The 23,654-nt window shown below is 40.6% G+C and overlaps 1 protein-coding gene across 3 annotated transcripts in view; it reads right to left on the reverse strand.

Annotated features, from left to right (window-relative positions):
* vps13b (vacuolar protein sorting 13 homolog B) overlaps positions 1–23,654 on the reverse strand; it is a 301,321-nt gene that overhangs the window by 211,845 nt on the left and 65,822 nt on the right. For all 3 annotated transcript variants that reach the window (XM_086310380.1, XM_086310381.1, XM_086310379.1), the window contains 3 exons: positions 20,737–20,921; positions 8,046–8,180; positions 7,070–7,249 (listed from right to left, as the gene is read on the reverse strand). In XM_086310380.1, the coding sequence (XP_086166506.1) occupies positions 7,070–7,249; positions 8,046–8,180; positions 20,737–20,921 (500 nt within the window). The remainder of the gene's footprint in view (positions 1–7,069; positions 7,250–8,045; positions 8,181–20,736; positions 20,922–23,654) is intronic.

The raw sequence follows: 23,654 nt of genomic DNA on the forward strand, positions 1-23,654 counted from the left end.
CATTATCAAAATCCATGCAGTGTCACTGGAATGCTGTTCATGTGCTTTACAGAGGAGATTTACTTCCTTTTTTTTTTGCTATTTCAGTGTGGATTGCCAAAGTTCACCTAACAATCTGAATGAAGACATACAAAACGTAAAACGCTCACATCTATATTGTAAAACCTTTAGACATTTAAGATTTGTGACTTCAAGGAGGATCCACATTTATTATGTAGCCCCAAACACACAGGTAGTCACAAGGAAACACACCAAACATAAAGTTGAGTTCAAACTAGTACAGAAACATTACTACACTTTAGACTTCTGCCTTGTGCCCATGTTATTTCTAAGTGCTATAGACTTTTCATCTGGAAGTGACATTCACACTAATGTGATACGAGATCCTTTCACAGCCATTACAAGCAGTCATTACGCCTTTCCAGAGATCACGCTAATGAGACTGATTAGGTAATATTCTCTCCACTTTCACATGGTGAGAAAGGCTAATTGCTTATCTCCTTCCCTTTGACTCTACCTTACCTAGACAACAACCTTCAGAGGTAAAATAGCAGTGACCCACAATGACCTCTTTTCACACTTATAGACTAAATCTTCTACAGCTTCAACCCCTTAACTAGGCAGAGAATAACTAACCATTATTATGACTGATTAATGTTATTTGTGTAACGGTAGCAGTGCTACATCTCATCTTTCCAAAATGTTATATTTCTCCTTTTATTCTATAATCTTTTATTTCAATTCTGTTACTTCACTGTTATTATAACAGAAGTTTCCTGAGTGTGTCATTTGCACTCATTTACTACGTGGTGTAAACACAATCCCATCTTCTGTTCATATTGAATCCCGAAGGGAAGATATAAAATACTCGCATTGGAGCTGTGATATCATTAGAGTGAGGACTAGCATCACTATCTTTAGCCTGAGTCACACTCCAACCCCACCCCATCTCTAGCCTTAGCCCTCATCTCTTTTTGCCCAATCTGTATGTTCGTCCCTCTGCCTCAGGCTTTAAGAACTGTGAGACTGGCCTAAATAGCCGAACACTTCACAGATGAACAGCTCCAGTAATGGGCTGTGATTGACCTCGACAGCCATCTCTGAGAGGATTCTCTGGGGTCTGATCTCCAGATTACCTGCCTTGCTACATACATACACAAAACATGATGAGAGTAGCTGCCTTGGTGATTAAACACACTATTGTGGAAGTCACTGGGTGCTTAAACAAACAAACACTTGGGATAACGTGTTTTGGTCGAGTTTCATGCCCTTGATTCTAAAATTGAATGGCAAGACTCATTTTAATTTGCATGAGGCAAAGCCCAATGAGTAAGTCCTGTTAAATTCTCATACTCCTTAGAATTGTATGAATGCACACTCCCAGACATTATCTGAAGTAGCTACTTGTCTCTTCATTTATTCACAGTCATCTCTTGTGAAATTTTGATCAGGTCCCAACAGCTGAAGAGCTGGTCACTTCATTTATGACATTTCCCTGGTAAATTGCTTTCTGAGGTTTCTCCCAAGCATGTACAATAAATGTATTTTTAGTACCATTTTGTCTACTGTAGATCTATCAGCCAGAAAAGGTTCAGGCAGCAGCTTAAAGCCATCAAGTTTCTGCCTGAAACCAAGCCAGACTGTTGATTTAACACTCTATGGAGTGAGTGAACACATGCAAAGGAGGGGAAAAGAGCATGATAGATGGACATATGAAAGTACGGCAGTCCTTTGAAAGATTGTAATGGAGGAGGCTACCAAGGGAGATCCCACTTCAGTTCACACCCCATCTACAGTGTCAGTGCAACCCATTCAAAGGCTATCATTTCAGTAAAGAGGCAAACATAGCATGTGTAGCAATTTCTCTGCATTTGCACGTGCATGCACTGACCAGTGAGTATAATGGAATGCATTCATGTGCTCAAGTCGAACGGTCAGATCAAAGTCAGGTGGTGCTTCAGTGCCACCTGCTCTCATTAGTCTTTGGGTCTGCAGACTCGAGGTACTGTAGAACCCCACCTGTTTCTGACTGCTGTGGACAGGCCTCTCAGGACACTTACATAAATGGGCACAAATACACACCAACACTTATATATAGGTTTGCATGAAATGTCACTATAATGCATGCAACATATACGTAGTATCTGCTCTCCTATAATAAATATGTTTAGACTTAATTCAGAATAAACTCTGAAGCAGTTTCTTCCCCCCATTTGTCTAATTTTAAAGCAGTAATTGAGAAGAAAACAGCTTTAATAACTATTAGGGAACTAAGTGTGTTCAGTATTACAGCACTTTGGGAATTTGCACAGGATTAATTCCATGTAGCTTTCATTATTCCCTTCAATATGTTAAAATTGAGATTAAAGATCACTTTGTTCCTCTATTCTCCCTGCTCCCATGGTATGGTAAAGAGATCAAAACTGAAGGGCTTTATAGGGAACATCTTTAACATTTGCTCTGCTCTCAGTGTGCTTGATTAAATGTAACATTTTGAGATCCCAGAGTTCTGAGAAAAGCATAAATCATTGTCTCGCAGCTGCTGCCGTGCCTAGGGAAAACACATGCTATCCCTCACAGACTCACACTCTCCCTCTCTCTTCTACAATCATAAAACTCACTCGAGCCATTGGTCCCTCCCTCCTCTGCTGAAATCACAATGGTAAAGTGAGTGTGTGTTTGGGGTGGGGGACACCTGCAGGCTGCTGCTTGCCCCACGGTTGAGCATAAACCCCAGCTCCTCACACGCCCTCTAGCCCTTTACTCTTGCACACTAGCCCCATCCAAGGCCCCTTAGTCCTTCCCATCCATCAGTGATGACAGACCCAAGACTGAGCCAAAAGCACATAGTCAGCCAGCCAGCCAGCCACTGTCCAGGGATCAAAATGATCAAACTGTCTCTTGAGTACCAGTGATAATTTACACTCAAAGTAGCACTAGAGGTCACTGTGAATGACATGGCCAAGGATTTCTGGTCCCAGTCACTAAAGGCACTGCTCTACTCTTATTAAATTCAAAAATAATTTATAGATCTAATACCAGAGGCATCCATTCCAATGCATGCTGGTGAATGATGACATGTCCCTGGCTCTCAACTAGGCCCATGTGGAAGAAAAACCTATGCCCTTCTGATCCTGAACCTGGATTGCTGTCTGCTGTGACTTAAAAGCAGCTACCTCACTTGCAGACTTGCCCTGCAGACTTGCATGTTTCCATTGTTGATTTATTACAATAGTTTATCTTTTATTTATTTAATTAAAAAGTGGCGCTGATATATTTTATTATTCATGTCTCATAATGCTTTTAAAGTTTTGTTATTTCAGAAGAAAAGAGCATGAAAAGGATATTGTGGCTATCTGGGTCGACTAATCAACTTGGAGAAAGCCTGTGGGACCGTCATGTTGTAATCTAAAGGGTTAATGGCGAGAAATAAAATTACTCGACCCTTTTGGATCCATAAAAGAGGACACTTCAAAGCAGAGCTGCTTAGTTCTTCTGCGTAAAAACCCACGCCTTTAATTGTGTTTAATTTATTAGAATGTTCCAACCTCAGCTCTGTTAAATAAAAACACATTATTCCCGATCTGCAGGAGTTCTACAAGTGTACAGGGACTCCCTCCAACCGCCGACCATAGCCACCCAACCCACCCTCTTCATTTTCTAAGTAAATTGGAATTTTGTTTTAGTTCACTGGTAAACAATTAGACAGAAAACAGATGTCACTGGCCATATTTAAAAGCTACTCATCTCCTTAGATTAACTTTGTATAAAAGAGTTATAAGGAGTGAGAGAAAGAATGAGACAATTAAACGTGTCAAAGCTTTCATTAAAATACTGGACTACAAATAATTCAAATAAAACAATATATCAAAACAACCAATTTATCTTTACTTTAACACTGAAAATGAACATTTCCCAACATCCCCCCTGGAGATATGAGCCTTTCCGAGCCTTGAGAAATTAGAAGGTGCATGGCATTGAGGAAATGGCTTCTGGGATGAATTAAAGGATCTATAAGGAAAGTGCTGTTGATTTTCAGAGCCTGTCAAAAGCTCTAAGAAATGAGACAATGCAGAGATCACTCATACATAAAGGGGCAGAGGCAAAATACGAAAAAGCAAGACTTCTCTTGACTTATAATCAACTGCAGTCAATCAAATAAAGGTATATGAATGTATATATATTTAAACACTTCACTGACTACACACTGGTAGCTTAATGGCAATTACCCCCATTCCCCCCCTCCCCCGTTATGCTTTGAGAACTGGGCAGAAATCGCTCATAACTCTGCTGTGTTTTCCACTGCATCCTACTGTCAGGAGTCAGCTTTTCTCCCTACCCCGGTCGTATACTCAGTGTATAATGATCACACTTTAGGAATTTGGTAAATGGACTCAGCAGAACCACATGGGAAGAATAAAGTGTGTTTGATGCCAAGACCAAGTGCTCCAACAACTGAGGAATGTCATGATCACAAAATGTTGAACCTCTGAGCTAGCCCTGTGGGAGCAAAGTGTCCAGCCTATTTAGAGCAGTGCCACACCACCTTTCATCTCTTGCTGAATGAGGCGTTGCATCCATCATTCTATTAACATTGCTATAACAGGCTCCTAGTCACCCTCTGGATGACAGCAGGGACATGGGACATGTGGGCTAACCAAAGGCTTTGATGTAAGCCTGACCACCATACAAAACACAGAGCTTTAAGAGACACCCCAAAACCCTTTGTACACACACAAGTGTTATCCTCAGCAGCATGTTAGGAAAAATACAGAGAATGAGAAAAACGTTCCACGTGTGGTAAAGTTGTTACCTTACAGTCACACGCTGCTGACCCCCAGCTTTCACTACACATTTGATTATTAGATCAATTAGATGTCTAGGGCATTAATCGTTTCAATATTCCAAAAACAAAAGTGATTGATCTGAGACTGAAATGCACAAGGGGCGAAATACAGCTCTATCTTTGGTAGCACACACACACACACACAATGTTTGTGATTCTCATTATCAAAGGGGTGAAAGCTATTTGCAAATATGGCACATATCACAGCTGATTTGTGGCTTTTCTCCGTCATTTAGACACATGTGAGTGACACATATTTATATAAGTAATATGAAGGTAAACATGCCCCAAGTCTGAATGGCAGCCAGTTAACTGACTGATGAATCCCACACTGTTAAATATCGTATGTCCGAAAAGAGACAATAGAGACGTTCAGACAGTGAGAGAGAAAAAAAAAAAAGAGCGATCTGAACTCAAAAGACAGGGGGGGGAAAAGAAGAGAGGCAGTGATGAGAAGTAGCACAGACCTGCACTGCTCCACATCTGCTGGAGATATATTCAGTTCTTCTGGGAGTCAGCCCCCCCACCTCCTTTTACCTTCATCTCCTTTCGCTCTCCCACTCTCTTTGCTTCCTTTTGGTCTTCTGGTTTGTGTTCAGATCAGGTTTTAATATTCAAAAATATGTACTGCCTTTATGAGCCATGCTTTACTGAAATAATATGGTCTCTAAATCACAGTAATGGTTTGAGGCCGTGGACTAAACAGAGTTTACCAGAGCTCCTAAAAGTATCTATCTACTACATGTCTGAGTGATCATGTACGCAATCGATGGAAGAACATCTCGTCGGAAACACTGATTTTAAAAATCTGCCTTTCTGTCGCTGTAACATTCAGGAAATGTATTCAATGACTGTCCTCACATTTATCAAACCATTACCTCTCTAAGAAATGTCAGCCTGCCTTTTATTTGCAATTTACAGCAGTGTCCTGGCACTTGGTTTACTAGAAATGGGACAGTAAATGATAGAGTGAAATTTAAAGAGCAATACAGTGCCTGGTTAGGGATGACCTCCAAAATCTACTGTCTCTAAACAATAGTTTTCTTCTTACTTTCCTGCACCCTTAGGTACAACTGCATCTTCTTCTCACAGTTTAAACTACCTGAGGAGAGCTCTATACACACCTCAGAGCTGACATGTTTAAGGCCTGAGCCCTGATATGATTCAGGAGTTGGCGGTTTGCACAAATCAAGGCTACACAATGAATCTCTGTAGTCCGGTATTAAAAGGAATGTACAACTGTGATTCTGAAGACAACTCTGAAAACAAATGGAGCTGTATTGTTTTACCTTGTCACCCCAGGCTTCTCCTGTATCTGATCTTGGGATCTGATCTTGGGAGAGGGTTGCAGGAAAACAGCCCAGAATGTACTTTAAGGCCCCTACTGTGGGCTTTTAGAAACTTGGGAGTGGCTAAAGGCCATGACATAGTAGAGACTGTCCCATACTTCGAGAGGTATCAGTTTTTCTCGGGAAGAACGTTTTTTTTAAGTTGACGGTATGAAGAATATTAATAACACACTAATATCCGTGGTCATATCTATTTCTAGAAGCTCATACAGAAAAATGAGGGCATCCTTGGTGACATGTACAGATGTGATGATTAATATCCTACTTACTAAATCAAGCACTGCAGCACTTTAAATTTTGGAATTGGTTTGCATTTTTAGCTCTTTGGAAAGGCTACTGAATAATCCCACTCCCTCTCTCAAAAGGCACATGCATGCACCCACACACCCTCACAATGACACAGGAAACATAATCTGTGGTCTAGGGATGCAATCAAAACTGCAACCTGACATCAGAGCAGCCGTCAACAGCAATCCTCAAGTGGTTAGCTGTTGTTAGCCAGCTCAGCCCAGTGCTGACAGAGACTAACTGCTGTTTAGAGAAATCACACTGCCTGAAAAGAGATGCAGGGCTGCCAACCCTGCTTCAAGGACAGCAGAGTGGGAAACACTTATCGGCTTTACTAAACAAATAACTGAAAGGGGGCACTACATGACATTATGAGAGGAAGGAAAATATGACAACCTAAACAAATGGAGACTCCTGAATTAGATCACCAATAGTGCAGATATAATCAGTGCCTGTAACAAACCCAAACACCAAAACCACAACCAGAAAATGAACTAAAACCTGATTTATAAATGAAGGGTGGGGAGGGGTGGAGAGGAGCGGAGAGGAGAAAAGAGGGTAATCCATACATTTAAAACACTTATACCTGAGTTCCTGCAATCATCTCCTTGCTGAGGGACCTGAATAGAAAATGCCAGCAGGTCAGGGGCCAGCAAAGATTCAGGCTTGCGAATCTCATTAAGCCAGCGGCTCATATGTAGTTCTTTAGTGTCAGATGGACCCTGAATCAGAGGAACCAGCTTCTCCTTCACTCCCTCTCCTGAACCTGAAAGACAAGAGTAATAGTTTGTAATATTTTACAAACTCTCCACTTCTCCAAATCAAGCTATAATGACTCCCATAAATTGGAAAGCATTTCTGAAATAGGAATGACCAAATGTACACATAAAATAAAACATTTGTAAATGTTTCATGTATTAAAAACAGCCCTTTATTTGAACTTCCTTGTGATTCACCTTGAAGTAACTGCAACAGCACTATTTGGTTGCTATACAGAAGGCAAAAGGCCTAATAACGAATTATGAATTATTATTATTATGACCACTCCTATGCACCAGTAAAGCCATGTTTTGTTAATTTTTCACTTTAGTTGAAGAGCTCATAGTCCAAAAGAACAACTTTGCCCTCCATCGTCATTTTCACTCCTTATGTGCACATATTTTTGTGACTCTACAATAAATGGTCATTTTAAAATAAGGGCATTAACTGCACATGGTTTGCTTGTATTTCTATATTGACAGCTGCAATAGATCTACTAATCTGACCCACATCATGTGCAGCTTGACCTTGTGAACTCTGTGCTATGACACTAGCTCCAATAACATCCTTGCCATCAAAGACATGGCCACAGCCCAATGACAGCGCCCCAGGAGAAAACAGCAACTGAATCACATAGCTGGATAGAAATCAACATAAAGACTGAGCAGGAAAACGAGAGGGAGCAAGACAGAGTAGAGTGTGTAAAAGCATAAGTTAAAGAAAGTAAAAGAAGAGTCTAGTCTGTCTCACTCTTTCCCTCCTACACAGGCAGTAAAGTTTTAACAGGGCACAGCTGCACACACCTGGGGTCCTGGCGCACACTTTTACAGCTCCCACGGTTCCTGAGGCACATTTCACCGTCGCACGGCTGCAGAACTTCAGCTCCAGGTTTTGGACCGAGCCTTCGAGAGTCGGTGACGGGCCTGGATATTTCACACCTAATAAAAAAAGTGAAAAAAAGTGAAAATGAACTGCAGTCCGGCAGATTTAAGCACCGCTTCTGTGACTTAGTTAAACACCTGATTGGCCTTTAATTGTTCTTGACCAGCTAGTTGCTCTTAAACAAAGAAATCAAGAAAAGGTGTCCTCTGTTTTCAACAGTATTACTGATAGCGCATGTCTTGACATATAATCTGAAAAAAATACATTTGCATATTAAGGTCAGCTATAAACCACGACAAACGACACTGGGCAATTTTTCTAAAATACATGATGCACCTTCTCAGTTTTAAAGTTTACGCCAGTCCATACTTAAAGTTATTATTTTCTTTAATGTTATATCTTCTTCTGAGTACAAGCGGACAGGGTCTGAAAATTTATAGAGGTTATCTTTGTTTATTATTGCAATTTTTGTTTCCTGTGAAAACTTTTAGATCATTTTGGATACAAGACAGTCTGAAATCACACCCACACTGCTACGCCTAAAAATCATGATAAAAAGAGATCTAATTAACTTGTTGTGAGTAATCGTTTATTTCCAAAACAATATTCCATGTAGTCACGCTTGTATTCAGCTTAGTGTCAAGTACAGCTCACTTCACACCAGCATTACATCACAGGAGCCTCAAGTGTTCCTCACTCTATGATTACTTCTCTTAATGGCAGCCTAGTGTGGAAGAACCTCCTGTCTTCCATCTTTCCAAAATGAAACTGTTTGCAATGTGACAAGGAATTACATATTCTCTATTATATGTCAGTGTTATTTCTATGGTGAGAGGCTATTTCAAACACATAACAGGAGAAGCAGGGAGACGTAGCTGGATGACTAAAAGATACTGTGGAGTTAAGGAAGTTATGTGCCAAACCGCCTGTTGAGAGAGGAGAGGAGGATCCATTCATCACATGCTACATTCTTCCAGTAAGCTGGAACTGTCCAAGGGAATCACATTTAATTCTTGCATCACCTGTTCCAATAAGGCTTTCCTTCTCAAATAATCCTCTCATACAGTGATTGTGCTTTATTTCCTACAAGTGTCCACAGCACTTTTTCAGTCGAGTTTACAACTTACTGGGGCTTTTTCTGTCGTGTGTTGGCCAAGGGACGGCAAAGTCACTGAGCAAACGGCAAAAAAGGTTCAATATCAACATAAATAAACTCAAGTTTAGCATACAAAACACTTTCTACTGCAAATCTCACACACACACACACACACGTACATACAAGTGCTTCATTCTATGCAAAAGCACTTTTAACTTAATGTTCACTCACACCAATGGATGCTTGAAGGGCAACTCGAGGTTTGGTAACTTGCCTCCACTGAATCATCCCTTTGCAAATATGCAAACTTATGTCTAGATTTGGTCACTTACTCAGCCCAGGATGAATACAACCTTAGATAAGTGTAGGACGAGCTCTACTTCCTGAGCCACTCTACTAGTTTTATCCTCTCAAACTCTTTTGTATACACACAGATATTATATAACAAATTTCCTTCTTACACTGTATAACCAGTGCTAAATTGGATGGGCTTTACACCAACATAGCACACAGTATTTTTCTGATCAACTAAAAATTCAAATGTAGTTTCACCGTAAATCAGCGCTGTGAATTAGGGCATGTTTGAGTAGTCACACACATAGCACACTTAACCGGGGAATTATTGAAAATTGCTAAAAAACTCTAACCACTGACTTCCCTCCTCTCTCTCTCTCAGACAAATTGCCCATCAACCTCTTCACCTGCTGTCTAAGAGGCCCTCCGTGAGACCAGATGGAAGATGGTTATGTTAATAACCCTCCTTCTGTCTCTCTGTCTCCCACTTAATATATCTGCAGGTCAAACAGAGCAGTGCTGTACAACCACTCTGTGCATTTAGCTGCCTTATTCTGTTTAGGCTGAGGCTGTAATACTGGCAACCAGTAATATATATCTTTGTCTTGGAGCCACTTTCTATTTACACTGCAGTACAGTGTATATAGTTCTTTTAAGTAGATGGTAATGCCCAATGTAAACCTTGTAAAATAAAACAACACCACTCTCAAAATCTTCAGCATGCTCTATTGCAAACTAATGGCATCCAAATGATGAGCGTGATTTTGCTCTTTATACGGTTTCTTTCCCACTCCTAATTTTAACCTAAGAATCAGCAGAGCTGCAGAGTCGGCACCTTAATTATCAACCAAACACTAATCAGTGAGTCTGTGCTCCACACAACCAAGGGGGTGTCCCAAGTACACAATTTCAGTAATCTTATCTTCTATCTTTCTATATGTTTTTTTAAACCAGGGAAGCAACTTTGGTCTTCAAAGAATGTATGTGAAAATTCCCATAGATTTATGTTCATATGGATACGCGTGTATATACATGAAACACTGATTTCTAGATTAGTTCATGTGGCCAAGGACCAGAGGGAATGACTAAAAGTGATATATGTACTACATAAAGTTAGGTTCACTTCTCCCACTAGAAACAATATAGTATAGTATAATATGTATTTGTCATAAAAACATTGCCCAAGACATTTGGCTTTATCACTGAGTGTATCTGAGTAAACCTAAAAACACATGACCCATCTACCCTGAAAGAGTAGCCTATTCATGGAGAATGAATAACCAGACTCAGTGACCATTTGGCCTTTTTCAACACAGCACTAAAAGAAAAATGACATCAACAATGATGAGTTGCCCCGACTGTTCCCCAGAGCTTGGACAAGACGAAGATGTTAAAAGTGCAAGCCAATCTGTAATATGACAGGGGCCTTTTCTTCTACTCTGTGTTCTCTTTGATAAATGGCACTAGAGGTATCACTATAACATATCCCCTTGCCCACATAGATGTCCTAAGGGCACTGTGCACCTGCTGGGTTGGTGGTTGTTGCATGGGGGAGCTCTAAGCAATGTTTTGTCCAGCTGTTAGGACTATAAAATGTGGGGTACACAGAAAGAGTAAAAACACAAGGGTAGGTAGTTTGTTGGCTTAAACAGCAGTATCCCGTGTGATTCATGTGTGTATGTTGGGTTAGAGTGTGTATAGAGTGTGTCAGTGTGACTGACTGAGTGAGTGAATGTGTGTGGTACTGTTACTCGTCAAGCAAAGGCAGGTGCAAGAAGTACATAAACACACAGCTAGGGGCCAGAGAGTATGGCACTCCATCAAACACTAAGGGCGCAACTGTGGGCAGCTGGATTTGCCATAGAAAACACCAATGAGAAAGTGCGGAGAAGATGAAGGGAAGGGGGCCTGAAAGTCAATAAAGAGGGGTAGAAAGAGCTGATGCAAAAAAGCAGAATGCACACACTAACACATGCACCGTATGGGAGGTGGAGGGTACTTTCTTTACTTTCTGCATACCTCAATAGTTGGCGTGTCCATGGTTCAGTATATATGTGCAGCACATCTGCAGGCTTGAAAGCCATGCTTTACACATTCCAACATGTCCTGCTCTCACAGCTTTGGGGAAGGCTATGGGAAAGTTGTCTGCCTACAATGGTGGACCAGGCAATATTCTACCTCAAGATGCGAACCATTTCTTTTAGTCTATATTCACAAAACCCAGAAATAGTTTTACTTTCATTTATGATGCTATATAAAAAAAGGTTTATTTTTCCTGTTCTTCAAATACTACACCATATAACAAGTCTGAAAAAAATCCCAAGACAGACAAAAAAAGAGATAACGATACAAAATACAGTAAAAACCAAGCTATAGGACTTGTGCTAGAACAACTATTAAAAGCTGTGTTTTGATTACCCTCCCTCTTTGCAGCTACATACTCCATGCATTAATGACCAGCTTTATGTGTGATGGAAACAAGTTAAAAAAAGGATGTAAATTATCTCAAAACCATAAAGGGCAGGTGAAAAGACAAAGACAGACAAAGAAGGGGAAAGAACCTAAAGTATTAAAACCTCCAAGGTTGGCAACGGGCCCACAGCAGCTAGGGGGCTGACAGAAAAAGAGGTAGACATAGACAAGTTGGGTAGCCTGAAAGCAGCCAGCTGAGCCATTAAGTGCTGATGCAGAAACAATAACTGTCTCTCCTAAGTCAGGAGGGAAGCAGTAGAAGCAGTAAGTAGGAGCAGGTCTGCTGGCATCTTGCCCAGAACTGACACACAGCAAAAATGCAGACACATGCTGAGAGAGTGGGACAGGAAAACAGACAAGGTGAACCAGTAGTGGTTTGTTATGCAGTTAAAACTAAAAGGAGAGCAGCTTTGTTACTCAAACAAAGGTCTGCATTAGAGAAAGAAAAACATCGAGTTACTACGATAACAAGAACTGATTTTTATGATAGTAAAAATGACATTGAGGTACTTTTGGGGGATGCATTAAAAGTTCATTATGGTTCCATCAGAGAATCTTTCTTATGAAATTGCGTTGATATGACACGTGTTGTGATTTAACACAACATAAATAAAAATAAACTGAGCTGAGCTAAATCATAATTGATATTTGAAGGGATTGCAGTTAGAAAAAAAAATATCACAACTACTATTTAGCACAGGTTAAAGCTGTAAGAATATCTGCACACAGGAAGAATATGCATGTTTGATTTCAAACAGATGTAAACAACAACAACAGCTGTTTGTAGATAGATGAAGGAGCTGGGCAGTTTATATAACCAGTAATTGCTGCCAGAGTTTGGGTTGTTTTTTGAGGGGGGCTTTGCATATTAGGAAGAATTGCTTTTTGTTTTGTTTTTTTTAAAGTTGGGTGGTGAGACAGAAAACAGAAAAGCAATCCAGCAAGTGTCTGTGAACAAAAATAATGGGTTTCCTTACACATATGACAAAATCCCAGTCAAGCTGCTCCTACCTCACTGAATGAAAGTTACAGCGGTACTGGTGTGTGCAAGCGGTACTCGCTCCCTATAACCGTCATGGTATAAAGACAATGATGGGGTATAAGTGCCGGTGGTAGCAGAAGCTGGGGGTCTAATTTTCTTGATTTCCATCCCCTCCAGGTGCTGCTGGCTTTTCTGTCGGCCCACTGAAGCAGTGACACATGTTCTCCACACATTCAAACTGTGGTTCTCTCTGCCACTGAATTACCACAATTAAGGAGTCTTCATGCGGAAGCAATTTGGCCAATACTAATGTGCCTAGGCAGTGAGGTTTGGAAGACAGTGGTTGGATGGGGTTGGGGTGGTGGGGGGGTTGGGAGGAAGGGGATCAAGAGCAAAACTGAAGGGAGAGTTATAAAAGAAGTAAGATGAGGGAAAGAGAGAGAGTGTGAGAGAAAAGGGGGCGACAGATGTGCTAAATGTGATAGACAAACATGTGCCGTGACATAGAGGATTCCCCCATTGCCACTTGTAAGGAAATAATTAGTCGGTGGTAAGATAGGTCATTAAAACACAGTTCTGGTTGAGAAGGTCTGCCTCTCAATCTCCCATATCCCCAGCCTAATGCTGCTCTGACAAATTTGGTTAGCATAAGAAACAGGGGCATTCTAGCTTTGAAGCAGATGCCAGGATGGAATACCAGTGTGGTTTCACCATGAGAGATGCTCGAAACTACAGACCACAGCTAATGACGCTAAACCAGTCCCCTCTATTGCTGAAATCCAACTCTGGATTACTATCCGTTCTCTCTCACACTCTCTAGATCTCTGCATCTCTATAGCTTATTCTTGTCCTCTTTCACAAGCTTTTCCCTCCTCACTCCACTTCCCTTATGAGGGGAGAATTAAAGAGAAAACGAGCAGAGCATTCTTGTTTATCAATAATCCAACGAGATCAATATTTATGTCTGAGCTTTGCAGAGGCTGACTGTGTCTGTGTGTGGTGGTAGCCAAGACGTGACTGGGGTTTTGGTGCTGCTGAGACACTTCAATGGGAGTTACAGTGGAAATTTATGGCTCTGTGACGTGGAGCTATGTGCTCAGTCGGCACTAGTCACTACCCTCAGATGGGGCGGTTGGCTCACAGCAGGGAGCCAGCTCTGCAGACACTACCAGATGACATAAATACAAACAGATTTATTTGAGGCTGTCATTGATTGGTAACATTCAGAGAGTCTGCTGCAAGAGCTTTAAAGTCTATTAGTCTTTTAGTGTGTTTCATTTAAAGTCTCAGAGATGTTCTTCCCTTTAGTGTGTGCGCTTGTATTTAGTTTTTATTAAGAATTACCTATCTCTGTTATCGAAACATTATGCTGAAATATGTGCAATGTCTCTCTTTTGATTTTTATTCTTCATCAAAGGCTCTAATAGCTTTAATGTTTACAATCAGTACAGTATCCATATTATTATACACACACAACACAACAGTCTTTAAATAATCTATACTTTCAAAAAACTGTTCACACTTTGGGCTCTGTTTATTACATCATCTGTAGGTGACATATTTTAGAGGCCAAAAGGGAGTCTATGTGGGATTTTCATATCATATTTCAGTTTAACACTTCAGGGAGAGATGAGCTCATTATCCCAACTCTAATGGGCAAAAGCTTAAATCTGTAGAAAATGTTCTTATCCCATGTGTGGCATGCTTGGCAGTAATCAGGCTTCTAAAAAGTGTAGTAGTTCTTTAAATTAAGCACTAATTCAAGTACTATAGTGCGTGTCAATGCTCAGTTGGATTTAGTGTTCAAGTAAATTACACCATCCAACATTCATATCAGAGAAGGAAGAAATAAGTCAAAACTCAGAATTCCACATTCTGCACTGGGACCGTCCATGTTCTTCAACATGCCTGGAATGGTAAATGGTAAATGGTAAATGGCCTGTATTTATATAGCGCTTTACTAGTCCCTAAGGACCCCAAAGCGCATCTCAATCACATCTCAATCACATCTCATTTCCCATGATAGAAAAAGTGAGCTACAATTCAAACAAACAAGGGGAAGAAACTACTTGGCGGAATTTCAGCTAACTTCTGTGGACGGTATGAGGAAAAGAGGCATGATAAATGGACAACCATGGTGAGAAAAGACAAGCATGATGTCCCCCTATGAATGCTTAAGCTCACCAAACCAACTTTGATGTGGAAATGCGTATGCGTATAGATATTTTGCATCTGTGCATACATGTGAAAAGCAGTTTAGTGAAAGTTACGCTTGATATGTTATTGCAACCAGACCTCAGGCACTTCCTGGCGCTCTCATCCCATTAAACGTATACATTTTCGCGTAATCCAATGTTTAATTGTGGGACTACACAGCAAACTTCTGCTTTGCATCGACTCCGCTGGCCTCTCTGATTAGCTCAGGACTAAAGTGAACAACAGAGAAAGAGCAGAATTCTTCATGAAGACACAAGAAAAGCAGGGAAGTCTGGACTGACTTAAAACATCATCACAATCTGCCAGGAGTGGAGCGAGCCCGTCTGTAGCTCATTGAAGTTTTCATTGACAAGAACCGTCTCAAGTTCCAGCCAAGATTTATTTATCAATTCTCTGATGCTGACACGACGTGTTTTTTATGTAAGGTTGCGTACGGATGAAAAAAATCCTTCTTTCTTTCTTTTCCTCCTGCTTTCTTCCTGTCCTGATGTCAATCCGTGAAGAAGACAAGTCGACAGGCAGAAATTTCTCTCAAACCAATAAGTTACCTCTTCAAAGAAATATGGATACTTGAGTGAGAGGCCAGGCCACGCTGAAACAGACATCTCAGGGTTTTCATTAAGCTTCTCAACCCTTTACTGACATTTGTGACAACCGCAGACCATAAAAAGGGCTGTTGTCCTTCCTTTCTTCACAGGAGAACAATCAAAAGAACTATCAAAACAATCTCCATGAGCTAAGTGTATGGGCTCATTAGATGACAGGGCAAAGCTGCATGTTCCTCTGACTTGTCTTGATTAATAGATGAGAAACATTAAGGTTGTGAGTAATAAGCCTGTGTCAGCCAAAATCTACACAGGAAAACAATGAAAAACTGAGAGAGTGCAACCTCCTGTGTTCAGTCTTATAGCCAGAAGCATGCTACCAACAGCTGCATTATTAGTGGCGCACAAGAGAAAAAAAACAGAGGAAGGAGGAGGTAGCAAAGACAGATGGGCAAATTCTGGGACCAGAAAACATAAAATCTAAAACATACGAGGCATCAGATTACACAGGTGACAGGACGATGTGAAAAGTTTTCCCCCCTCTTATAACAATGAGCTATTACCGATATTTATTGTGCTACAGCATCACAGGCAGTTAGATCACAGGGATATAAACTGCTGGCCATGACAAGAGCAGCCTTTTTCATGCAGTGCAAAAATGCGTAAAACTATTGTTGATGTGTCTCAAAGATCATGTTTGTTTCCAAGCAACGGGAGATATCAGTGTGAAGAAAAGCATAAGTAAGTCTCACTAATGTGACCCTGAATGGACTTGGCAGGTTTTTTTCCCCCAATCGTTTCCCCAGCTTTGTCCTGACCCCCCCCCTCCTCACCTCACCATGGTAAGTGTAGGGAGAACTAAAAACAAAGGGCTTGTTTTAATAATGATACGGTTAAATGAGTGAGAGCATACGTCCCTTACTAACATTAACAACATGCCTATAGTTGCTATGCAGTGAGAACATAGTCTTGATTATTTGCCTTAAATGGGATCATATGTTCAGAAACTAGCTAGCTATGTATATATATATATATATATATATATATATATGAATGATCCATTTAAGATGGAGGTAGGAATACATTGCATTTGCAAATATGCACGATTCTCTGCCTGTGTGCCTAAACTGACACGCAATTAGGTGCCAGACCTGGGATTAATAAAGCAAGCCAATGACCAGTTGTATTTCTGGGCACAGTTGGCCCCACACTCTCACCCTCTTTATTTCATTCTGTCACTTTTCCCTTCAACCTTTATGTTCCTTTTTCTTTCATTTTTCATCTTGCTCATTATATCATTCACTCTCTCGTCCTCTGTTCTTTTCCCCTCATGTCTGTCACGCTAAAGCTATGTCACAGCTCGTATATCACCCAGCAATCATCTAAAGCATGACTGGTGACCACCACCAACCAACTTTTACCAGACCTCCCTCTTTTTGTCGCAGTCCAGACCACCACAGAGCTCCAAGGCCGGAAAACCAGCTGTGGTAGCTACATTAAAGTTCAATCCATCAATGGTGGAAATGCCAATTTTATGCTAATTTAAATTGCTTTGATCTTTTATCTTTCAAATATAGCCTTGTAGAGTAAAATAAGGAAGTGAGAACCAAAGTTACAGTCAAGGGCAAAAGTCTGGACAGTAGAAAGTTTATACCGCTCACTTATAACTCAAATAAGACAAGTTAAAAAAATTACTTTTGAGCGTTTTAAACACCGCTCATGTTTAAAAGAGGTGCAGGCAAAAAAGAAAAAAAAACAAAAACATCCATTGTATAAAATGTAAATGAGCTGCTCAAAGGGTGTGCACTTGCGGTATATGGAATTGTTGCTCTGTCACAGATGTGACAAAGACAGAAATACTTAACTACACACACAGACTTGAATGAAAGCAGGAAAGGGCACAAGGCTTATTCATAATTATCATCTTTTTCTAATCAGGCTTTGTACCAGTGCTGAGTGTAAACTGGTTATTCATTCAGACATTTAATGAGACTGCTTTCAATAATATATCCTTGAGATGTCAGTAGAAATACATGTGAGAGCCTAATGTGGTCAGCAATTAGCAATGACAAAAAGAATCTGGATGGATTAAACTTTTTCACTACCAAAATTAGACACATAAACACAATTCTTACGCACGGTGTATTTTACACTCACACAGAACTGCATAGAGTTGAGTAAGATGTGGGAGGTCACTGTGGTCAGTGTGTTGCCGAATCTGAGGTTAGCAGTGGGTAAAAGTATTGGTAGACAGGAATTACTGGCTACTACTATTACTGCTGCTGCTACTAAAAACCACAATAACATGCATAATGTATAAACATTAGAACACGCATATAACATAGAACCGGGAATTCTGACAATTACAAAAAAAGAGGAGAATACAAAAGAGGACCTAGTAACAAATCCAAAAAGAATTGGGAACAAAATAAAAGTTGTCAACAGAGAAGACTTAAAAGCATAAGAAAAAGACATAAATAAACTGAGATGAAGCTTAAAAGGGAAAAATACTATGTTCTAAAACAAAATATAAGTTATGAATGAGGAGTGAAGTAAAGTAGAGCCAAACCAACACAGCTGATGCTAACCTTCTGAGCACAAAGGCACATAGTCCAAGCGTGCATGCACTGACGCAAGCACATATGGGCACACACCTGTCCATTTTCAGCTAGAGATACCAATAATGACATACTGTTTGCTGCATAGCTCACCAATAAAATACAACACTAGTGTGGACTTCACTGGAATGCAAAGGAGAATCAACAGTCCCACACAGCTGTGTGATAAACCATGCAGACATGCAATCGAGTGACAAGGAAAATATAATTTTACGGTATGTTTTCTTATTTTACTCATATCTGGTCTTGTGAAACACAGATTACACTGGATGTGCTGTGCGCTGTGTTATTCCTGTAGTTGCCACTGAGCACCACAGTAACTCAAAGTATTACAAGTCCTAGCGGCTGTGTTCCAGTCAGCTGCAATGAATTTTAGTCTCTGAATGTTGCTCTTAATATTTTTGAATATTTTACAGTCTGTCAGTGCCTTGAGATTAAAACTGAAGCTGTTGAGTTTGCCCGTGAAATGCTGAAATGTGGAATTTCTTTTGGACAGTGAATTAATTCTCATACCTAAACGTTTCCCTCCCGCGAAGGACACTGACCATCTGTGTTATCAGCTAGACTTCAATATGAAACACCTTCCCCTATTGAAAAACTTTGCAACATCAAAAGAGAGAAGGGAGGACAAATTCCTAAAAGAATGAAAAAGCATATGTTCAAAGTGAACAGCGTTTGTTTGCCGTCTTCAGTTTTTAGCTTCAGCGTGTATCAGTTGTGTGCTGGCAATACCTTGATGAGTGCTACAGCAGTTGGGGACACGAGAACAATCTCATGGTTTAAACCCAAATCTTGTGTTGCATTAGATCTGCCACCTTTACCACAAATATCTGCAGCCAGTGAGCCAGTAAGTCACACTTACGGAAAAATAGCGGCTGGTGTCGCCGTGGCAAACTTTATTTTCTTACCAACCGCACAGCACACATCTCCCTTAAGGTATGAGTGTTCCCGAAATTGCAAAAGCAGATACAGTACTAGACATTTTTGGTTATATCATAGGAATTATTGCTGAGTATTTTCCCTACATATACTTACCCAGCACACCACCTATTCTCCTCAAGTCTCATGCCTTTTAAGCTCAAACTTACTTTTCTTCTAAGCCCCCACTGCTCCTTTTCTAGCCTGCCAGCACATGGACCAGATGTGCAAATGTTTCTCCATGTCGCTATTCAAGCCCCGTTCCAAGAGAAAGGCAAAATGAGGGGAGAGGAATATTTGACTTCACTCCACGGGAGACCAGCTTCATAAATTTTGGCGGCTACACAACGGTGAAAAAGGTAGCTTGGCTGGCTTGGCTGGGGGAGAATGTTGACGGCATACCAAACAACATGATCCTAATGAGTTGGAAAATCCCAGGCCCTCCAGAGGACTGTCCAGATGCTACCGTCATGAGAAACGCTACTGTTTTATTGAATTCAGACTCCCCTACCTTTCTTTAACAAGGGACAAAATTTATTATTTGACCATTAAGACACCCTAGGTGACATGAAGCATTTCAGAGTTAATTTGGTCTCAGCTGCAGGTCCAGCAGCCCACATTGGGCCCCAATAAGACAAGTTGATCTTCAAGTGTCTCGCGTGAACTCGTGTATACTTGGAGAACTTCAGTTCTGGATACGTGCATGCCAATTTGCCCAGAGTTCAATGCTATCGAGTTGGCTTGTTTTCCCATCAGTGACAGTCTGACAAATGTACTGTGCCCTCAGAAATAACTGGAAAGGTTTTCATAAGAAAGTCAAATCACTTTTAATATTAGCCAGTTCAATATATCTTTCCTGACAATTTACTGGTACAAGTAAACAAAGGACGATAAATAAAGTTTGCGAGGATAAACGAGAGTTATCCTCAAAAAATGTTCAATAAATCAAGAACAACAATGAATGCCTTAACATCTAATACTCTGGTCTAAAAGAGACCAGATGAGTATGTTTGTTCTTTGTTCCATCACTACTGAGCCATTGAAAGGATATAATAAATCAAGCTACCTTACAGTAACATATTATAACAACTAAAAAACAGAGCGTTCCCCTGGTGAGCAATTATAAACATGTCTTTTCCACTCTGATAACTCTTCACAGAAAGAAGAAGTCACTGTACAACTAGTGTCAGTGTAAGATACACATGCACAAATAAGAAATAGAAGCAAATTCATCACACACACAAAAATCCAACTAGAGGTGATTTTCAGTGTCCTACTCTGTCTCCTCTCTGTAGACAGGCCTCAACCTACAATCACTACAGTGTAAGCAGATCAAAGAGCAGTAGAAAAAGACTACTATTCTTATGAGCTTGGTCAGGGGCAAGAAAAGAATGAATCTGGATTTCTGTGTTAAGTGGTTTTGCTATTAGCAAAGGCAAGGCAAGCTTTGTATTGTCTCGTGTTACTCACCTGGAGCCTTGTACACTTCAGTAAGCAGACTTTCATTAAGTGTCACTGGCGCTCCGTTGACCATGCTGTGGGTCCAGCTCTGACAGATTGTTTGGAGCAAAAGTGTCTGGGCCCTTGTGGCCTGTATAGTGAAGTGGGGAAGTTCAAAAATAAACTCTGTGGTGGGGACTGAAGACCTTTTGCTCCTGCAAGAAAAGGGACAAGACAGAGTCAGATACACATAAATGCCAATACGCTCTAAATGAAACAGACACTGGTGGAAACAAATGGTTCACAGCTTCCACAAATCCATCAATATCACATCACAATATAAAACAGCTCATTGATAGCACCAAGGGCCAAATAAGTAGAACTACATTCCAATAGTAAATTGAAGAAGTACCAAGTGTGAGCCAAGCTTTCCTTAGTTACTTGGCAGGTAGGTTTAGTTTGTCGACCCTTCCCTCCCCTCCGTCAAAACTGTGATGATGATTTATGTGAAAAGATGTACAGCCCAGAAACCCGACCCTGAAAAGAATCTCTACGCCTTTAATATTTCATCTGTCTCCAAGAGTGTGGGGGGAGCGAGTTTGTGTGAGTCTGCGCGTATGACGAGCTGATGAGTTGAGCGTTCAGGGGGATGAGGTAACACCACAGTCCGATGGAGTTCTCCAGGCCTCTGTCCATCAGAAATTCAGCGGAGCATGCTCTCATTTCTCATCTGACACACACACACACACACTTGCTTTTTTCATTTTTTTTCATTTACAACCCAGTCTTCAAAAAAGTTAGCATGCTGTGTAAAATGTAAAAAAACAAAACAAAACCCAACTAAACAAAATAATCAAAACAGATTTTGTTTCATGACTTGTTTTTAATCCAGAGTTAATTACAAGTGTTTATTTTTGCAGCAGAACTAAAAAGAAAAACAATGATTTAAATGAGAAATGTGGGGTTTTTTTATGTTGCAAGCACTTGGTACAGAGGCATGTGTCACAATGATGTTGCATCAACTCTTCATTTAACAAAAGCGTGAGGGAGTTAAGAACAGCTGCTTTGGACCTTAAAGCCAACCCTTTGACATCATGAGCAGGGGCAGCAAGTATGTTGTTTCTGTTTGTGTCTTTCAGCATGAATAAAACCATTGCAAGATAACCATAGCCATATCTACCACTATAGCATTATAGTTGCCGGCTTTAAACTCTGTGCTGATAAGAAGCTGGATAGCTCCCCCCCCCCCCAAAACCACAGCATCCATGCTTTCCAAACAGATCAGAGAGCAGCTTCACTCCACCTCAAACAAACTGTGTCCCAAAGTAGTTGGTGATGTTTCTAGGTCTGGCTTTTGACTTTTTTTTTTTTTCTTTGCATGGTAGAGCTTTAATTTCCACTTGCAGATGAAGCAATAAATTTGGTCTAACCCCTTAGAAATCCATTGCCAATGAATTTCTCAGAACAAAATGTCTGCATTGATCAAAGATCATTGCCATTCAATAATGAGTTCGGCCTTGGTCCTTTGCGTACAGACATTTTTCCAGATTATCTTAATCTTTTAATGATATCGTGTAGCACAGATGTTCATTATTTGTGATTTTACATTTATAAATATGTCATTGGATAAGGTGAAGAAACCTTTACATCGGAAATTCCTTTAGGGATGCTTTATTTAAACACCAAATCACAGCCTAACCTAAACTTTGCAATAATTGGTTGTGATGTTCTGTCGGGTGTTTTGCACTTTTCTTATTAGAAATTATTTTAATATCAGAAACATCAGAAATGTTGTCGTTGTGCTTTTCTTTTTACTACTTATAGCAAAGCCTGAGGCTAGGCAGGCTGAACTAAGCACAGTCAAACAAGTCTCTTTAGTTCCACTCCTGTTTTCCTCTCATGTTCTCAAGGCAGGAAAATAGGAGTGGAACTAAAGTTTCTTGGTCTAGGATTTTGAGGACTGGCAGTGCCCCCAGCACAGATACCCATCTATGTATTGCATGTGTGTTCACTTGAGTACTTATTGTAATAGAATCTGCCCTACGAGTGGAGGTTTCATTGAAAATAGAACTGTGACTAATTCAAACGATGGCTGCAGCGTGTCAGGAGCGAGCATCACAGTTCATTTAATCACGCACCCATTTTGGTCTGGTCCCAGTTCTGAGTGTGGGACATGTCACAAGGCCTTTCTCTGCGCTCAGCAGCTCTGCAATCATTTAACTTCTCTGCTTCCCTCCCTGTCTTTCTTCAAGTCTCTTTATCTTTCCCTTTCTTCTGCTCCTGGGTGGTTCGGCAGGGTGACATGAGCAGTTAGCTGCACACAGGCAGACCCAGATTTCTGAAGCATCTGCTGTGTCTTCTACGAGACAGAAAGTGAGAGCGCGTTTGATAAAGAGGCTACAGGAAAAACACAGGAAGAAAGGAAGAAAGAAAACTCAAACCTGATTGGGTCAATGAGTTTACCTTGACGGCACACATATATGTTTAAAATTCTGTGCCTACATGTGGTGGATTTGGCAACATAGGAAACCATGCCATGTCATGCTTTTCTGCTAGTAAAAGTCACTACTGTTGTATGCTATACAACAAGACATCAATCAAAGAGTTTCTCGTGTGCTTTTGTGCGTTCAAATATGTGCACACTGTGTGTGCACATAGCAAGATACTGCAGCTGAACAAAAGAAAGTGAAGGGAAGCCGGCAACAACAATGTCCCCACATGCAGAGCAAATGTGCCTGCAAAGCCACTTCAATGAGAGGACTGGCAAGGGATGAAAGTTTGTTGCCTTATTTGAGTGTTTATAGCATTTAAGGGGAGCTGTCATGTGCATGTGGTCCCCTAAAACTTTAATTATGCACCTGTTTTTATTATATTATGCCCAATTCTTTGCGAACAGCAACTTGGATCTTGGATTCAAATGAGAAACAGAAACTCTCATTAGGGTGTTT

Source organism: Aulonocara sp. 'chitande type north' Nkhata Bay, linkage group LG11 (assembly GCF_057382095.1).
Source record: "Aulonocara sp. 'chitande type north' Nkhata Bay isolate Kocher_YH1m ecotype deep benthic linkage group LG11, A_spYH_male_GT1.1, whole genome shotgun sequence".
Classification (NCBI taxonomy): domain Eukaryota; kingdom Metazoa; phylum Chordata; class Actinopteri; order Cichliformes; family Cichlidae; genus Aulonocara; species Aulonocara sp. 'chitande type north' Nkhata Bay.